Source organism: Alosa sapidissima, chromosome 19, assembly GCF_018492685.1.
Source record: "Alosa sapidissima isolate fAloSap1 chromosome 19, fAloSap1.pri, whole genome shotgun sequence".
NCBI classification, from domain to species: Eukaryota; Metazoa; Chordata; class Actinopteri; order Clupeiformes; family Clupeidae; genus Alosa; species Alosa sapidissima.
This window is the reverse complement of record NC_055975.1, coordinates 26,369,044-26,388,889: the sequence shown is the minus strand read 5'-3', so window position 1 is coordinate 26,388,889 and position 19,846 is coordinate 26,369,044. Positions and strand designations below refer to the sequence as shown.

At 44.6% G+C, this 19,846-nt stretch overlaps 2 protein-coding genes across 4 annotated transcripts in view; one reads left to right on the top strand and one right to left on the bottom strand.

Annotated features, from left to right (window-relative positions):
* LOC121693648 (zinc finger protein DPF3-like) overlaps positions 1-15,234 on the top strand; it is a 15,900-nt gene extending 666 nt beyond the window's left edge. Inside the window, exons 2-8 of the mRNA XM_042073215.1 lie at positions 293-417; positions 2,875-2,970; positions 6,622-6,694; positions 8,073-8,210; positions 9,452-9,583; positions 10,391-11,370; positions 12,370-15,234. Of these exons, the coding sequence (XP_041929149.1) occupies positions 293-417; positions 2,875-2,970; positions 6,622-6,694; positions 8,073-8,210; positions 9,452-9,583; positions 10,391-10,554 (728 nt within the window). The 3' untranslated portion in view covers positions 10,555-11,370; positions 12,370-15,234. The remainder of the gene's footprint in view (positions 1-292; positions 418-2,874; positions 2,971-6,621; positions 6,695-8,072; positions 8,211-9,451; positions 9,584-10,390; positions 11,371-12,369) is intronic.
* On the bottom strand, positions 10,571-18,682 carry rhov (ras homolog family member V). 3 transcript variants are annotated; one of them, XR_006025335.1, is made up of 4 exons: positions 17,990-18,682; positions 17,640-17,698; positions 16,854-17,378; positions 10,571-10,588 (listed from the first exon to the last, which is right to left on the bottom strand). XR_006025335.1 is itself a non-coding variant. In XM_042071614.1 (3 exons), exons 1-3 carry the CDS (start codon positions 18,159-18,161, stop codon positions 16,935-16,937), a joined length of 675 nt encoding a protein of 224 aa, XP_041927548.1. In that variant the 5' UTR covers positions 18,162-18,682; the 3' UTR covers positions 16,605-16,934. The 3 variants fall into 3 exon arrangements, 1 of the variants encoding a protein (XP_041927548.1); XR_006025334.1 differs by lacking the exon at positions 10,571-10,588 and adding an exon at positions 13,508-13,588; XM_042071614.1 differs by lacking the exon at positions 10,571-10,588 and having other exon boundaries at positions 16,605-17,378.
* Between the last annotated feature and the right edge of the window lie 1,164 nt (positions 18,683-19,846).

The window sequence follows — 19,846 nt, the reverse complement described above, 5'->3', positions numbered from 1 at the left end:
ACACAGCTGCAACTCTGTCATTCAAGTAAAAACAATCAGATGTTTGTGCTCCAGATGTTGTATACTCAGTGTGTGTGTGTGTTTGTTTGTGTGTGTATGTTGATCTGAGTGTTCATGTTAACATCTGTTTCCGTGAGTGTTGGTATGAGATTGTTTATTTACTGCTGTATTTATGTGTGTTTGTGTGTGTGTACGTGTGTTTGTCTGTCTGTGTGTATGTTACTCTTTGTGTGCGTGTTGGTACGAGACTGTGTATTTACTGCTCTATCTGTGTGTGTGTGTGTGTTTCCAGATGGAGGGCTGTCTGCCAGGGAGTCTCTCCCGTCCCAGGGCACCACTCTGGAGGCACTGCTTAGGGGGGACGCCCTGGACAAGAGGAGCCGGGACCGAGAAGAGGAGAGCCTACTGGAGATCCAGGTGGGGGCACCACACACCAGCCGGCTCAGGGCCTCATCTGGGCCTTATTTGGCCCTGATCTGGAGCTGATTGGCTTAGGTACACATAATGTGAAGATGCATTCTGGAGTCCTGCACAAGAATGATGCTAGCGTTCCGTAACCCCTGTGGTCATAAATCATGACTCGGTTCCAAGGGGAGAAGGAATATTCTAGAACTTTTAGAACACTTAGGCATTTCTGTCCATGGTCACCATAGCTATGGAGGGGTTTATCCTCTCAGAAAAATGGATTTTGCCAGGATGGTGTAGGAGAGCTTTAGGTTTTTAAAGAATGCGTGAGACTCCTCCATAAGGGTTTGCACTGTATTGACCATATGCTTCAACCACAGTACAAAGCCTGTGTGTGTCTGTGTGTGTGTGTGACTGTGCCATTTCTTCACTCACCTCCATTAGCCCTCAAGGCCAGCTGTGCTGCACGGTTTCTCTCTTTGTTAAAGGCAGCAGAAGGCACAGTGGCATACGTGCACACACGGCTTTGTTCATAGTGGCTGGGGCTCACAGCTCCCTGGAAGTGTGAACATTAGGTATCTTACAATGACAGGTGCAGACTACAGCACGGCCGCGGAGTCGTGTGTGTGTGTGTGTGTGTCCATGGCCGTGGAGTCAGTATGAAATATGGCCAGTACAAGTAGAGCTGGGGTAGTAGCCAAGTCATTTTTATTTGTGTAGCATATTGTTTTACACAACTTTTTTTGTTGAGTTTCTCCTAAGTGCTCTTCTGTCATGGCAGATGGACTAAAAATACATCTAAGTGTGAATATGTGAATAAAGGGTTACTCAGACTGCCTGCCCAGTGACATCTAAGTGTGAATATGTGAATAAAGGGTTACTCAGACTGCCTGCCCAGTGACTGTGTGCAGATGTAAATATGAATGGAGCAGACAGCAGACAGTTACTGGACCACACAGACCAGACGGATTCACTAAGAGCTCCTACACCTCAGTACAAAGACAGTGGCGCGTGTGTGTGTGTGTGTGTGTGTGTGTGTTTGTCTGTGTGTGAGAGAGAGTTCTCTTTTGGTCTGGAGCCATGGCCAGAGTGCTGTGGAGAACCAGTTGATAAGTATGTCAGTTTGCTGGTCCCATGGTGTGTGTGTGTGTGTGTGTGTGTGTGTGTGTGTGTGTGTGTGTGTGTGTGTGTGTGTGTGTGTGTGGGGAGCCAGAGAGCACTGATAAATTTGCTGATAAGTTTGTCAGTCTGCTGGTCCCATGTTGTTTGAATCAGTGTGTGTGTAGCCAGAGAGCAGAGGAGAACCAGCTGAGCGGTTTGTCATGTTGCTGGTTCCATGTTGTGTGAAGCTGTGTGTGTGTGTGTGTGTGTTTGTGTGTGTGTGTTCAGAGTGCTGGACAGAAGCAGCTGATTTGATTTGTTGGGTTGCTGGTCCCATGTTGTGTATGAATGAGTGAGTATTTTAGTTCAGGGGGTTCAGAGCTGTTTCTGTAAGCTGTGGCAGAGACCATAGTGGCATGAGGCTTCATGATGTAGGAGGGGTGTGACGCCAGGCGCTCACTGATGGGCCAGTGACGTTTCCGTTCCTGTCAGTGTAGGTGGGATAACACTGTCTCACACACACACACATACACACACACACACACACACACACACACACACACACCAGGCTCAACCCTCTCAGTGCTGGAGGTGTATCACTTCACTCCTGCCTCACGATCAGGCTCATCTGATCCTGCTGTATACTTAGCAGCCTTAACTAGATGAGATGGTGGAGAGAGATTATTAAATCAGCAGTTGGCCCCAGCCCTCTGCCTCTGCTGGAGGATAGCACTCTTTGGTGCAGAATGCCTTGCTTTGCACAGAAACCAAACTATGGTCTTCAAGCATGAGAAGAAGCCTATGGTGTGAGTCAGTGTGGAAACCGACGAGACATTTGATCTCGATTCACACACTTGCGTTTGTTGGCATGACTCCAGATTCTGTTTCCTGCTAACTAATGAGAAAGTTGAGCTGCTCCTCTAAGTCATGGCCATGTCGAGTGGTCACTTAACAAATGCCCTCATGAATTACCCCCTGAGAAGCTGAATTCAGGACATTTCTCTACGACCTCCTTCATGAAGGGGCAATCTTACACATTCTGCTGTGAGTCATTATAGTGTGTATCCCATGTAATGCAGTTGGATATATTCTGTTTTGTTTAAGTAGGAGCTTCAGATAGATGGTTACAAATGGCTGCCATGTAAAACGCTTTATACTAAAATGTGATTAAAATGCCTGTGGCTGCTTGAATCTTACACATTTTGCTAATCAGCTCAAGCAAAAATGTTATTTGGCGAGAGAAGGGAATGTTTGATCCCCAAACTCTAAATGTTTTTCTCTCTCTCTTCTCTTCTCTCTCTCTTCTCTTCTCTCTCTTTCCTCTCCTCCACTTCCATCCTTCCCTCCCTCCACTCTCATCAATTATAGAGGGTTCTAGAAGCCGACGCGCAGGAAGACGGTTACCATGACGACGACGACTTTGAAGTGGACACGCCGAAACGGAAACACAGAGGCAAAGGCAGAGTGAGTGATTGACGAGAGAGAGAGAGAGTGAGAGTGAGAGAGAGAGGTGAGATGCACTATCCAGCAAGTAAAGTGTTTGAAAGCACACCTGCCTTAGCGGTGTATCATACAAACAGGACATCCTTAAGCTGGTGTTGAAGATTCATCTTCTCCTCTTGAGGTTGGCAGGCACAGGTGTTTGTGTGTCGCACACAAACACACTCACTCACTCACTCAGTGTTTCCTGTTGTGTAGTCTGTCTATGAGAAACCGACTGACTTTATCAGACTGATCCGATCCGCTGGATCGTTTCAGTTAGTCAGACACAGACTTGTGTGGTGAGGCAGGGGAAACCGACAGCCTGAGACCTGAAATGATCAGAGACCCTTCAGCTGCATCGGCTCTGCAGCGCTTTACAGACAGAGTGGCGAATACATAATCAGAGTCTCTGATGCCTCCCCCCCCCACACACACACACACACACATAGTTTGAAAGACAAAGCAGCAGTTAAACCTTAGCTACTGGTATCTACCGGTTTCTGGGCTTATTTGCATATTTCTTTTCCGTTTTACTCTTTGCAAGTGAAATAGGATTATTATCTTGGCTCTTGATGGATGTGTGGAAATGTGGAAATATTTAAATCATAAAAGATCTTTTCTTTTCTCTCCGTATGTTTAATGAAATGTCCACTAAGAGTGCAACAGGATAGAACGCTACAGACTCCCTCGGGGACTCTGATGGGGTTACCCAAGTTCTCCGATGCAAATTAAAGCTCTGATTACTTACTCTTTTTAAAGTTGGGCTTTGCATTTTTGCATTAAAGGGACACCAGGCAAGCCGGATGCTTTTTCTCTACGAAACTCCCCCTCGCTCGGTCTGAAGCTCTTTTCCTTTTCTCTGCGTCTTCCGTCAAGGGTTTTCGCTGCTTCTTCGCCGGCTCTGCCATTATACACACGTTTGCAATAGTCTCTAGCGTTTCGTTAGCCTGCCTCTGTGCTGTAAACTGATCCTGCTTCAATCGGCGGGTAGGATACACCGAACTTGCAAGCGGGATATTCTTCCTACAGGCAGTAGGGGCGGGCGAGAGAGCCTTCATTCGCCCCGTAATGAGTCATTTAACCATATACCGACTTACGAAGATGATTAATTAACATGAAAACGTTGCCTGGTGTCCCTTTAAAATCGAGAGACCTCTATCCCCACTCTAAAGTTGAGGAGACATTTTCTTTATCCCTGTGCACGACAATCATTTGCACTGACCTGGGGGCTCTTATCAGTCCAAGGGCGTTTTTTCTACCAACCGAAAACTGATTCTTGAAACAGCTCCGTTCAGTGTTCTTCGAAACTTGGTGCCGTGTAGTGAACCGCCCAGCATTTCCACCACTTTTGAACGGAGACAAGGATGCGTCATTACCGGAGGGTGTTATTTGCCAACTGTTCAATGACGTGCCATCTCTGAAACTTTCTCAGGTTCCGAACTGATGTGCAGTATTTTTGGCTAAAAATTCTCCAAACAGTTCAACATCTGGAGCTTGAACCAAAACAGTGTTGGTTCTCTGTTGGTAGAAAATGCCTGCTGATGAAGGGGGCGATGCAGAACCTGCTGTTTGGGTGCCTCAGCTTGCCTGGAAATGATAAGTGTTGTGTTTTTTAACTGTGGATAACAAAAACAAACAAACAAACAAACAAACAAGCAGCTCTATGGCCCTGTCTCCTGGGATGCTTGTTTTGGATGTTCTTTTCTTGTATGCCATGGCACGTAAAAACAAGGCCAAAAAGCATTCAACCATCAGACCACAGCGTCTGTGCTGTTTGTTTTTAGCTTGTGCCGAGATGGAGCCATTTTAAGGCCTGCAGAATTGCACAAGGCACTGTAACTTTGAAGAAACCAGTTGAGCTTTAGAGAATTGACTTTGAGGAAAAAGCCAAGTATTTAAGCCCGGTAGGTGGATTCCCACTGTGGAGTGAAGATCGGCCTTACTTTGGGTCCACAGATGCGGTCAGGTTTAGGCTTAAAGATCCCGACTCCGCAAAAGAGCAGAAAGAATCTGTTGTGACTAGGGCTGGGCGATATGGACCAAAACTGATATCCCGATATTTTGGGGCTGATTGGCGATATACGATATCGATACGATATTGATATTTCAAACAGAAAGAGCGAAGTGCTTCATATATTCACTCAACACAACTTATGACAACACAGCCAGTTTTAATTATATTAATTTCAGACTGCTCTAACAGAGCTGTGCAAAAAAGTGTAAACAATAACATAGGCCTACAATAGGCATAGGCTACTAGCCTGACGAGCCAGACCCACATTAAAATGTAGGGTCTGGGCACTCACCGTTCGCAGTGCTCAGTCCGAGGGGCGGGATAATCAGTTGTCTTTCAAATTCCCTCTGCACGCAATAGGACAGCGGCAGCGCTATGAGTCCCATGCGTTTCCCACCAGCGGAGCTAGTTGGCTAGTTAAAACGTTTGCCAACTTAATAAAAGCTTAACTCGTGTCACACTGTTCGCCAGCAGCAACATCCATCTTATTTGTTTTCAAGTAGCAGGGAATTCAAGCCAAACCGTTGCAACTCTGCCATCAATCATTATGTTAAGCCCACCTAATGACTCTATACACGATTTCATTGGCCTGATTAAGTTTCGATTTCTGGAGCTCACAAGCCAACGGAGAGTGTAATGTAATTTGCGGCCGCTAGGGGCACGTCTAGATTTCTAGGCTAATAGGCTACAGTTGCTCTGATAAAGCTGTGCAAATAACAAAAGACCAAAAGTTGACCCTGACTGACAACGCAGGCCTACATTGTACTGCACAATGCAATAGGCTATTTTGGGCACAACAATATTGAAAAAACCTGCAGTTTTGTCACACAATGCAGTTTTTTTACCTGTAAGGGTTTGATAGGGTCTAGATGACAAGCAAATGTAGACTATGATGGCATCCAGTGGAATTTTGATTTCACAACGAGAATTCTCGGTCTAGCCGTTGATGTGCCGACGGCATAGGCATCAGCACAAACCTCTGATCAAGGTAAACAAAATCTGACTCAGTGTCCGTCATGTTTGAAAGTTTGTAGTGCTGCGAGGGAGAACGTGCACACGCAAGGGGCGCAGTTGAGCAGAGCTGCGGCTATCTGAATGGTCTGAACACAGAAGAGCAAGTGGCTTTGATAAAATGGCCCATTATTTGACATAATACCGGTATTAAGATATTGTCTCAACTACATATCGTTTTCAAAAATATATCGGTCATAGTCGTAATACCGATATATCGCCCAGCCCTAGTTGTGACAATTATGGCCAATTATGACAGTATTGAGAGTATGTGGGAACAGTGGTAGTGTTGCTGTCTGCTGTCTGCCCGGTATCAATCCCTGAACTTGCTGTTGCGAGGCTGTGCCCCTTTCATTAAAAGCATATGCTAAATACCAGTCACATTAAACTACTTATTAGAGTTCAACCAGTAAACTCCAGTTGTAGTTCCATATGATAATATGTAAACGTCTGCACACATTTTATTGTTTTTTTTGGACACAGGTGGTCACAGTAGTAAAATGTTAAGTCCACCACTGGTGCTCCTATTGGTCCATCTGCCTGGACCTGAGACTGTACTGTAGCCCTGAGCTTTCTCTCTTTTCCTCTCTCTCTCTCTACCTGCGCAGGGTCGAGGGTCCGGCCGCCGAAGGAATGATGCCCACTCGACAGACGACCAGGACAAGCCATACGTCTGTGATAGTAAGTGCCCCAAGCCCAGCAGTCCACAGTATCAGCTCTGCCAACGAATTACACCCCATCAAGATTCATTACAGACATTCGCAACTTTAATCAGCTCTGGCTGGACATAAATTGATGCTCATCTGAAAACATCACCCCAGGCAGCAGTCTTCATCACATGTATGTGTGTGTGTGTGTGTGTACAGGGGATGATGGTGCTGTAAGTTGATTGTGGGGAATGTAGATTAAAACTGTAATACTCAGATGACACCCTTATATGTCTGTTGAGTCAGAGCTGTAGTGAAGGCAAAACGTCTTTTTAGCAGAGTTCTCTCTCAATACTGGCATTGAGCCAATGTTGATGTTGAGCCAAGGACCACTTCCTTTAGGCTGAATATGGAGATCAGAGGTGCGTTCAAATTCAGCGAACAGTGGCGAACGTATGTGGCACATATGTTTTCTAGTCTGAACAGTTAAATTATAACGATTTGGTGTACGCATTCCACTTTAACGGTAAGCCTTCGTCCAACTCCACTGTATGTTCATGGAGAACTACCTCCTCAAAACCGAGTGGAGATCTGAAGGCAAAAAGAAACACGAATGTTCGCCTATATTTGCGAATTTGAACATCCCTTAGTAATGGCAGTTTCCCTCCTGAAATCTTCCTAGTTCAGACACTCCCCAGCCCCTCAGGGTCTTTTTCAGTAAGGGGATCAGCCGGCAGTGATGGTGGTTTCAGGTGCTCTCCTGCATGCAATTTACATGTTGAAATCCACCCAAGCAGATAAGGTTGCCCCCCCCCCCCCCCACCACCACCACCACATACACCCACACCCACAATGCAATGATCACAGACTTCACAGTGAAGCATTTACTCATGCTTTTTTTCTTTCTTTTCTTTCCTGTCCTTTCTTTTATTGTTTTTTATTATTTTTTTTTTGCTTTGTTTTTTCCCCTCTGTTCCAGACAGACACAAACAAAAGCGTAACTCAAAATCTTCGGCCTCAGGTATACCGAGCTTTTTTTTGTCTGCTTTTGGAAATTTGGTCTTTTTAGATGGAAACGAGGGCTAGAGGCTTAAGGATTGACACTGTTCAACCTCTCTGCCGCTGTGCACCCGTCCCCACAGTAGATGCATTCTGACCTGTCATTCGCTGAGCCCTTGCTTAAAAAGGCCCAGCACCTTTGAACCCTTACCCATCAACACCAATCGCCCTCACGTGCACAGCAGAGAGACTATGACTTAGCTAAGATTGAGCTAGATGAATCATTCCACATATAACAAGACTTCAGGGAGAGTAGTCCCACTTTTTTTATATGCTGATGATCTGTATCTATTGTTTGTTTTGGAGCGCTGTCTTGGTTGCATCTTCTCATTTGTTGTTGTGTTTGTTTACAGTTTGTGGGAAGCGCTATAGGAACCGCACAGGGTTGAGCTACCACTACACTCACGCCCACCTGGAGGACGAGGGGGCAGGGGAAAAGGAGTCTGAGCCTTCACAGTCTCCGCCCACGCACCGCCCACACAGCCGAAAACGTAAGGCCACATGCCCTGCTTCTTCTCTCCTCCTGATTGGCTGCGGACCTCACAATGATCCGATTAGCTCTCTGTTATAGGTAGACCAGTCACCAGCATTTCCAAGACTGAGGTCTGAGTCGTTACTGTCTGAGATTTGTTAGAGAAATGTTATGAGCTTTTGAAATGCATTTATCAGAGAGCCCTTTGGAGGGGTGCGGGTTGTTAAAACGTCGTGCAGTCAGTATATTTTATGAAGTGAACATTTGGAGCCAGTCATCAACTTTCTTCACTCATTCATCATCTTCTTGGATGTTTGTGTATTCCAGATGGTTAAACCATATGAAAATAGTATTGATTCAGTCTCTGAGATGGCCGTGCCAAGCATTTAACGCAGATGAAAGTGGTTTTGCTGTGATAAATCACATGTCCCAGTGGGCTACTGCGTGATCTGGAGCTAATTGCCGTGATGACTTTAAGGCCTGTTCCTCTGGCCAGACATTCACATGTATGGCTAGAGATAGCATTGTTTAAGTTTAAAGGTGCTCTAAGCAATGCCACACGTTTTTTTAGGCTAAAACATTTTATTTCACTTACTGCAAACATCACCTAACTAACCGTTAGCTGTCTGTGTCCTGAATACTCTGTAAAATAATGTGATCTCTGTGGACAGCCCAGGCTCCAAAAATGGCAACAAAAACAACCTGGGCAAACCTAGCCCATAAAAACATAACAAACTCTGTGCGTTTAGGAGAGTTTCAATTGCACGGGAGCAGCACGGGAGGGAGGTGGAGGAAGTAGAGGGAGGTGGAGGAAGTAGCGAGCTAGCTCTCTGTTTTGTTTGAAAGTCAACAGAAGTGACGTTACCCAGCATCGCTTAGAGCACCTTTTAAGCATTCTACCCTGTTGGTCATTCACTATGCAGACACATAAGCGTCCGTCAGATGGATAGATAGATAGATAGATAGATAGATAGATAGATAGATACTTTATTGATCCCCAGGGGAAATTCAAGAAGTGTGGTTGGGTCAGAATGGTTGCACCATCAGTTTGCAGTGTGGAGCTGGAAATTTGATTTCTGAATGTTCTAAAGACTGTAACCGATAACTGCCAACATTGGCCATTGCGGTCCTAACAATGTTTGGGTTTGTTGGGGGCATTGTCTGGGCACTGTGCAAGGACTTTAAGTCTTTAAGTGCACAACACACACACACACACACACACACACACACCTCACCTGTCTGACTTCCTGTCTCACACAGATCCAAAAGGTCCGGACGGGAACCCTGTTCCCAACAGTAACTACTGTAGTATGTGCCTGGGCAAATCAGGCTCCAACAGAAAGATGAACAAAGCCGCAGGCTTGGCTCCCTGCTCAAAGTGTGGACGATCAGGTGAGCCTGTTCGATTTTACCCCCTTCCTCCCTCTCTTTCTTTCTTTCTTTCTTTCTTTCTCCCTCGGTCTTCCTCTCTCTCTCTCTCTCTCTCTCTCTCTCTCTCTCTCTCGCTCTCGCTCTCGCTCTCTCTCTCTCTCTGCACAGACAAAGCTATCCTAGTCCGGTCCAATCACAGGATCGGTGGTCATTGTGTATTGGTTTTCCTCATTGTGATTCGTGTCTGTCCCGTCATATTCAGCATGTGACAAAGTTCAGTGCTGTTGATTGCCCTGTCGATTGCTTCTGTCTGATCACTAAGTGTATCAGTGAGTGAACATGATATCACTCTGATAAGGGACGCGTGGCTCAGTGTTACTTCACAAACTTAAAAGATCTGTGAGTAATTGACACTCATCAGCTGCTGCCCTAATCATTCTTCCACCCAAATCACTAGAAAGGAAAGTGAAGAGTACATTTGGCTTAGGGCCTATCTGTTAGCTTAGCTTTGTGATGGCGATCTGTTAAGTCTGACTATGTGTTAGCGTTAGCGTCTTATCTGTCTACTGGCCTGTCTCTTAGCTTAGCTATGTGTTAGCACAATAGACAGAGAGTAAAGCTATATTTTAGTGTGGCCACGTGTTGACTTTCCCACCTATTTGTTTAGCCTTTGAGTTGTTAATCATCTTTGGAAAAAGTCACTGTTTCACACACAACTAATGAAGCAATGGACCTAGTTATTCCTGAAAGTCACGCTGACTCGTAGCGTACGCTGACTCGCAGCGTCTGTGTGTGTTTGTTTGTGTGTGTGTGTGTCTGTCTGAGCAGGCAACGGTGTGGAGAAGGAGGAGCCACGGCCTTTTGCTGGCGCGGAGGAGCTCTTTGGCACCACGTCCGAGAGCGATACGTCCACCTTCCACGGCTTCGAGGAAGACGACCTCGATGACGAGCCCACGTCCAACGGCAACAAGAAGGCCGCACAGTGCAGATAGAGCACACACACACACACACACACACACACGCACACTGACACATACACCCACACACACACACACACACACACACACACAGACACACACACACATTCACACTTGCACACACTCACATACAGCAAACACAACAGGACCTTCTCTAACCAGAGACACTTTTAACAAACTCCTGTTAAACAAAGAAGAAAAATGAAGAAAAAAAAAACGCTGCTTTTTAATTGTTTTCCTGGCCGTTTTTGCAGAAAGCACAAATAATGATTTCAGCGAAGAAAAATGCAAGTTTTCTTTTATGATTACTGGAAACTTTAAGCCTTTTTGAATAAGTTATAAACTTGCTTTTTTATTATTGTTATTTAAATAAGGAGAGTGTGAAGCTGACAGACTGGGTGTCCTGATGAAAGAGGCGCTCTTCGTGTGAAACAATGGAACAGTTTGTCTTTCGGGATGCTTTTTCCCCCCTTGTAGGACAAATTTCAACTTGTTTTTGCAAACAAGAACACTGGAACATGTGGATTTAATTTTATAGCTTTTCTGGGATAGTTTGCCAGCTAAATTAAATTTTTTAAAAATAAATTATAAATAATAAACAGTTGATGTAAGAGAGAAGTCAGAAGGAACTTCTGCTGTACGTTGACCTATTCCGTGAGGAAATGCCTATGGAAGGAAGAGAATACATGAGTCGACTGTTTTTGGATTACTGGGCTTTTACTATGAGTGGCTGAGACGGTCAAGAAGTTGACATCATCCAGTCCAACGGGTTTTGCATTGACATTTGGGGTAGGGTCACTACTGTGATGACCTACAGCCAGCGCAGTGAAGGTAAGGGTTAGCATTGCTAAGCACTTCTGTCACATATCATAGGAGTCTGGGGGTCGTCATGTTCTGAGATCTTCACAACACACTATATCTCTAGAGGTTGCTTAGAAGTGGATATGTGCTTAAATATAAATGTAATAATGTACAGTGGCTTCAAGTGTTCATTGTGGTTGCCCATATAATCATGTGTGTGTGTGTCTTTGAAGACCCAACTTTTCTGAGAGTGCCACCTCTCCTAGTGCTACATACAACTGGACATGCTTAATCTAGCATTTTCCACAACACTCTTCTCAATCCTGACTGTCCCTCCTTCCTCCCATGACTTAACTTTGCTTAAACTGGCATTCTATTCTATGCAAGTAGTAGTACTTCTTGCTGCATGTCCACTGCACCTTAACTGTTCCCTTTTTTGTAAGTTGCTTTAGATAAAAGTATTAGCTAAATGACTAAGTGTGTGTGTGTGTGTGTGTGTGTGTCTGTCTTCTTTGGGTTGTTGGCAACACTCAAAGTCCCTATGCATGGCGGATGTGCTGAAGTCGGCATCACTGTCACACAGCAGTCAGATGACTGCACTGTGTGTGTGTGTTTGTGAGTGAGAGAGAGAGTTTGTGTGAGTGTGTGTGTGTGTGTGCGCATTACCTCCCAAGCATGTGCATCCAATTTAAAGCTACACACACACAGGAAGCACTAAGCTATGACCTCAGATACTGTTACCGGGTGACACAATTACATTACGTTATACCCCTGTCATCACAGTTTGTCATTTCTCATCAATTCTGCAGTCTGATTAACAAAAAAACAAAACTTCAGATTATATCGAATTGCAAGATATTGTACATGTACGATATATTGCAGTGTGCCTCAGTGAGCCTTGCTGAACCATGGAGCATATTTAACTCCATCTGCATTGTGTGGGTTTTTGCAAGGTGTTATGATGTCAGCTTATTCTATGTTCTGTCCTCGCTGGTGCATCACACTATCTCCCTTCTGTTTCTCTTGCAGGACACACAGCTGGGGGTTTGGGCATTCAGTCGGGGAGCTTAGTCGCTTCGTCCTCTGAACGGACAGATCTGCTGAGACCCCCGCAAACGCACACAGACCCCCTCAGACTCCTCGACACACACACACACACACACAGATTCCCATCCACCCTGGCAAACGCACACAGACCCCATCAGACTCCTCTGGACACACACACACACATACACGTACACACACACACACCCATCCACTCTCCTGCTATGCACCTAATACGGACACCAGACGTCAACTTGACGAACTCACGGGGGTGAACTGTGTGGATGAATACCGTACTTTTGAAGTACTTTCTTGTTTTTCCTTTTTTGTTTTTCTTCTGAAGCTTTTCTGACTGGTCTTTTGAGTCTACTGGTGCCCCTTTTCATGTTCCCAGTGTAGAGGACTGATGTGGACCAAACAGCCTTACACAAGTGTCAGAAACAGTGGATCTAACCCTCTTTTGAGGAAAAAAAAATGACATTTGACAAATGACAAATGAAGGATATAAATGAAATCAAACTGATTTGTATTTAACAAGTGTCCATTCACCGCTTTTCCTTTTGAAGCACTTGTGTTTTTCTGTTTTTTTTTTTTTTTTTTTTTTTGTCTACCTAAAAATCTGCTTTGCTTACTATTACTGTAGGTGTCTTTGCACATAAGAGTAGTGGCCATGGAAGGATTAAAAGCCAGATTTAAAAAAAAAAAAAAAAAAAAAAAAGATCTAAAGCAAACAAACACACACGTACCAGACTCGATCCCTTGTCTATGCATGATGAAAACGGACTAGAATCAGACAGGGCAAGCGTGGTCTGGCTACACTGTCACTGCATCAACGCTGAACTGTTGCAGTTGGGGTGCCTAAGGCTGCCGGAGGATCCCTGACCGAACTAACCAGGGATCACCTCATCAGCTCACACACAAGAGTCACATAACACTGCTTTTCTAATCCCCTGCCCTGAAGGACGGAGGCTCCCGAGCAAAAAGCTACGCTAGTGGTGTTGGGGATTGAGGGTGTACTGATGGGTGGTTCTGGGGCTTTGCTGTGGCCAGCTAAGGCTGCTAAGCTCAGCTAGGCTAGCGCAAATGTGAAGTGACACGTCAACGTCATTAAGTTCATCACTGTGCTTGGACTAGGATGCTCACAGGAAACCAAGTGTGACAGCCATAACTGAAGACACAGCCAGATCAGACACATACTCTCTCTCTCTCTCTCTCTCTCACACACACACTTTCACTTGCTTTCTCTCTTCCTCTCTGCTCTCTCTCACACACACACTCACACAACCTCTGCCATGGTGCTGAACATTTTCAACAAATCAACAGTGACCTCTGATTAGTGCTACATCTACTAGGTATTGTCCCTCAGCCCCCCCCCCCCCCCCTCCTCTCACTGTTTCTCTTCTATCTTACTGGGGCCATAGTTCAAACTCTCCCTTTAAAATGTGAAACGGGTTTAGACTCATTACCTACATTTTTCTGCTTTTGCTTTAGTTGACCTAGAAGTTTTTTTTGTTTTTTTTTGTAAGGTTGTTTGTGTCCCTGTGTCGTGGAGTGGAGTTGACGGACATTTGACCCGGACGCCTCGGCCTACTTTGGATCTTTTCTCCTGGGCCTGTGGTCTGGTCTCGGTCGACCACCCCCGCTCTGGACATGAGCACCAAGCTCAGGCATCTGATGTAAACTACTGTTGATTGCCCTTTTTTGACTCATAGTGGGGAGGGGGGGGATCAGGGACAGAACTGGCTGCCCCCCCTCCTTTCCTCTGCTTACTCCCTTGCACCCCCCACCACCTCCATGTCTGGTTACTACCTGCCTCCCTGTCGCATGATTGTGACCCCCCACCCCCCTTCCAGTGATGTGTATGGACCATTGCCATAAACACAGCAATAAGCTGAAATGCAAAAGCTTTTGTGTTCCACTGATGAAAAGCGATGGGATTCTAAGACAGTTACCACATATAGATTGGACAACAGTGTCTTCTTCAGCCTACTCTTTCAATGAAATAAACACATACTGTCAGCTCAACGTTGGAAAATGTTACTCTGTGTTGACCTGTATGAGTGCAGTAAAATCGGAGATGGTACCCCTTCATCCATCACTGTCACGCATCCTTCCCTGTTCATCTATGTCCACTCCTCTCCTCGGCACATGCTCATAGTTTATTTTTACTATAATTGTCGTTACATAGGCCTACTCACTCTTGCGGAAAAGCGTCGGATTAAAAGTTTGAGAATGTCTCTCTCTCTCACACACACACACGCGTGCGCACACGCTCTTATCCCTCAGGGACTCTGTTCCTAACAGTGAATAATTTTCCTGAAACGGGGGAAATGTGTGTTCTTCCTTCATCCCACTGTTTTGTCGTTCGAGTCACCATGGGAACTAACTAACGAGTGTAGAGTAGCATAGGAAAAAGACCAGAAATGTCAGATACCCCGTTATTTTAGCAGTGGGCGCGCAGCGCAGAGATCAGTAATGTTTGGTTTGCCGGTGACATCCCTCAGCTATCGGATCATGGGCACTTCGAAACGTAGCCTAGCCTACTGCTCTTCTTGAAAGTCTGTTATCATTATCATCATGATCTTCGATTCCTTTGGACGGACGAAACGGTGAAATCATATGAATATATTGGCAAGCCTAGCCTCTATACCTCAAAAATGACATGGACAGCAATAAACCTGTGTGTTTTGTGTAATCCTGGACAGCTTCAGGAACAGGTACCAGGTGAATTATACGCTAACTGGTCGTTTTGTCTTCAGCTGTAAATATTGTAATGCAGATGGAACGAAGTCTTTGTTAGTGAAGATATTTTTTATTGTAATGACATTAAAATAATAAGACTATCAACTATCTCTGTTGGGATGTCTGGTTGACTTCATAGCAATCTTTTGACCAGTCTAATTGAAAAAAAGGTGACTATAAAAACTTTTCTGAATAGCCTGAAAAAGCTGATTGATCACGATACACTACTAGGCTACTACATTGACACGAAATGGACTCCTCTGGACACAAACACACACACCCATCTACTCTCCTGCTATGCAGACGGACACCGTCAATGTTTGAGTTGGCATTTGCCAGCCATGCCCCCAGACTCATGATGCTGATATGCCTACCGGCAGTCGATTTGATTATGGAGCCACTATTGGGCTCGGCAGGCCTACTTCTGATTGGTAGCCTACATTAATATTCGGCTAGTTGCATGACAGCACTACCTGACTTCAAGGATAGTCATTGGCCACATTTACAGTTGAAATCGTACGGCCATCAATCAAAACCATCATCTTTTTAAATGCGAAATGTCACCATTACGCACGTCTCTTACTCCTGCTTTGATCCATATGTTAATTGTGGTGAATTAAACTACTATGACATTAAATCATGCTTGGAAATGTTAATTAAGGGGCTGAGCACAGATAGATCATTAGATTGATCGATGGAGTGACTGACAAAATGGACTAGGCATTGTTAAATTAATCAGCGTTGTTCAAATGCTAATATGTAAACAGGACGATGACAGCTTCAGCATGCCTCTGTTTTGGTAGTCATGTGATAGAGAGATCTATAAGAGGAAACTATAGCAGAATAATTTAAAACCATCTATGAAGACCAGCAGGCGCTCTCTGCGTTACACCCGAGCCCTCTATCCTATAAGTGATCCTGGGTTGAAGTGCTGAGCTATTCCCGGTGGTAAACTAAACGGGGTTACTGTGGCAAAAATGAACTTAAAAGCATTTACCGCAATAATCCCTGTCTGAAGCCAGATTCATTTTCAGTAAGTGATAGCCAACATTGACTCTTACAATGAACCTGCAGCTTTGTCGATTTAAAAGACCCAGATGGTGGCAGTTTTGATGAGGTGAGAAGCTTGACCTGAGGGAATCTTTGTTATGCAACCCATCCAGTCGGAGTGGGGTTTGTCTTGCAAAAGTGAAGCTTAGGAGGGGAGGGGGAGGGGGAGGGCCCAACCCCCCGTTGGGTTTTTTGGTGGTGACACCCCAGGTTTCCCTCCACTTTTAAAACACTTATGTAAGCCTCTTTATGATCAAACTCTCTATGATCAAACCAATTCCCCTTGGGGGATCAATAAAGTATCTATCTATCTATCTATCTATCTATCTATCTATCTATCTATCTATCTATCTATCTATCTATTCAATTTAAGAAACAACTAAACCCAGGGTCTAGCCTGTAACTCACACGGAAATAAAACAGCAAGATAATATTGACAAAAGATATCATTTAAAAATACTTTCCAAATACATTCAGCATGCAATACTGTTAGGTTTCAGAACTTCATAGTTGCAGTTATCCAATTCAATCATGAGGGGTATCTGGCATCCATACAATGCAATGGTGCCTCAATCGGAAACAGTATAGGAGGCAGACTGCACCGACTCAGTGGCTTCCATAGGAAGCATAAAGCATAATGGGAAAACAAAAAAGAAACACACATCAAGTCACAAAACCACACACACACACACACACACACCCACACACACACACACACAGACTTAAATCTAGGCATTAACTCCTCTGTGTCTTTTGGCTTAGATGAAGCAGAAAAACTTTTTCCAGCCCCCGCTCGAGAAGGTCTTTGCGCGGCCCATAATTCCTAGTTTCCTGGCCCGATAGGCCTTGTGCTTTATGGCGGCGAAGATGGCCGAGTCAAAGGCCTCCTTCAGGTTATCCTGGGTCAGAGCAGAACACTCCACGTAGTCCTGCGCCCGTATTTGCTCGGCCAGGCCACGGGCCTGAGAGCTTTCCACGGGCTTAAACCGGAGCTGGTTCAGGTTGATGAGAACGTTGACGTCGTATCGCAGGTCAGCCTGGGTGCCAATGAGGATGATGGGTAACGTAGGATTGTGGGCACGTAGCTGGGGGATCCACTTGGTGGTGATGTTGTGGAAGGACGTAGGGTTGACCACACTGAAGCACAGGAGGAACACATCTGTGTGGTTGTAACACAGGGAGCGGAACTTGTCATACTCCTCCTGCAAGAAGAAATATGGGGTTAACAACTCATACATCTAATCTCAAGAAGAAATATGGGGATAACATCTCATACATCTTGACTCTTAATTTCATTTGTCTAACCCAGACCAAGATAGCCCTCATTTGCATGGAGGTGAAGGGGGAGGGGAAGCATAGAACATCTTTGAGTAATTCCAGATAGGTGTTATGTCACAGTTTGAAAGACACTAAGAATGTTCCTCAATATTATAGAAGAATATGGAAACAAGACAACAGCCTACCTGCCCTGCCGTGTCCATCAGTTGAATTCGGACAGGTATCCCATCCACTGTAACCGACCCTGAATAAAGGTTAAGTTAACAGTTAATTTTTACAAATCATGATGACAATGCACAAGGTCACACACCATGTGTGTATTTCAAGTAGTGATATAATCATAAACCTAGGTAAGTTATAATATTGAAACAGTAAACTCCTACAGGAAGAGCCATATGACTAGTCTTCAAACAAAACAATAGCAAAAAGCTCTTCTTTCCAGGGCTTCAATGCGGTCTTTCCTAGTTTGTTCAGTGCAGTCTTGTCCAGCCAGCTTGAAATAAACCCCACGTCTGTGCAACTTTAGATAACTTACCAGTAAAAACATCGAACGCTGTCTGGTGGTATTCATCGGGATAACCGTTGGCAATGTAGCTGATGATCATGCTGGTCTTCCCTACGGCTCCATCACCAACCAACATACAGCTGATGGTCGGGTCAGACTCGGTCTTTGCCTCTGCAACACTGCGACCCACCTCAGGTAACATTCCGACAGGTAGGTTAGCCTACTCCACGCGGTTAACGTCCGGGAACTGAGCTCTTCTGTCCAGGTAGTTGTTTCTGATGGTTACTGGATGCGTACAGTATGCCGACAAGAGTGCAGTAGACGACCTCTCCCTCAGACCCCAAATGTGTATCCAATCGCCGCGGACAGTGGTTTGATTTAAAACTGCCGCCCAATCGCCTCGGTTCTCGCTGCGTCACTGATCGCTTTGATGTAAAGTGGATACAATTGCCGGGGTCACACCCCTTGGCGAAGTCAGCACGTGGGAGGCAAATTTAAAAAGGGTTTAACGTTGTCTACGTTAAAGAGTTGTCCAATGAACTAGTGAAACAAAAATAAAGTTAAATGTAGCCTAGGCTGTAGTACCATGGCAAGAAACCTCACAGACAAGACGGAGTGGCTTAAGTCAATACTGGTTTTACCAGAATGGCGTCGGTAAACTGTTAAAGCTGTGTATAACTGGATGTTCTCGTTTTTCGTCTACCTACGTTTTGTTATGAGCTTTTGATTGGTTAGGCCTACTTTTATCATCACGGGGCATGGGGGCGCGGACGTGTGGTAGGTTCCAAACCAAAATCTGCAGAAGTGTAAAGTAGCCTGTGTAGGTGTATCTGTGGAGTTGTGTTTTATTGATGTCAAAGTTCTCCTTGTGTTTTGTGCTATTAATAGAAGGTCTTGTCAACTTAGGTCAGTGAAGTTAGAAAGTAGCCTATTATCCTTTTAAAGAACATTGTTCCTTTATTGGAACACCTACCCCTTCCCCCCCTCCGCCAACATTCTAAAATAAATCAATTGTATGCACCATATTGCTATGTAGCATAATGTTATACACCACTTTGGGAATCCAAACATGACAACCTTTTTCATGTACAATCTGTAAGTGCTTTACATGGTCAGATTAATCTTACTATGTCTCATTTCAGTTGAATCAAAAATGCCCTCCTCCCCCTCCTCTGCCTTTGGTGCTTCCCTACCTTCTAGCTGCAGTGTGTATCCTTAGCAATAATAGATGCAGCATATTGGGTATTAAAATATTTACAGCAATCCATAGAAATTGAATATTCATGTATTTTTATCCAATATTAGTTGTGTAGCCTAGATATATAGTCCATCTTATACACACGCATTGAACCAACAAAGAAAATGCAAAAATAGAGAACTTTGTGTAATTATTCCATATTTTGTGTAGTCAGTTTATATCAGAACCTCTGACATAGTGTTACCTCTCTATTAAGACCATTATGCGTCTACGCCATGAGGTTGCCACACAGTAAGGCTTTTATTGTCAGTATGCATTTTGGGTAACCAAAACTCCTATGGGGAGTTTCCATAGGGCATTTTACAAAACGCATGAGCATACCTTGGCAAATAATGGTCTAAAGTAGGCTACTCATTTTTCATTCAATCTACTTTTGGACAAGACTTGGTGCAAGGGCTCAGTTGTGTTTCTAAAGGCCTTTCAAGTGACCTAGAGGGCTGAAATGTGTTCAGTTCAGAGATTCTTGTTATCCGACAGAAAGAAAAAAAATATATTTAAGGCCCCTGTTACTCTATGCCAGTACTTCGCACAGCTAGGGGTGCGTTTCCCAGTTGCTAACCTGTTAGAAGCTTAGCTGGTTGGCAATGGGAAATTGCATTGCAACCAACAAAGTTTCTAACTTAGTTAGC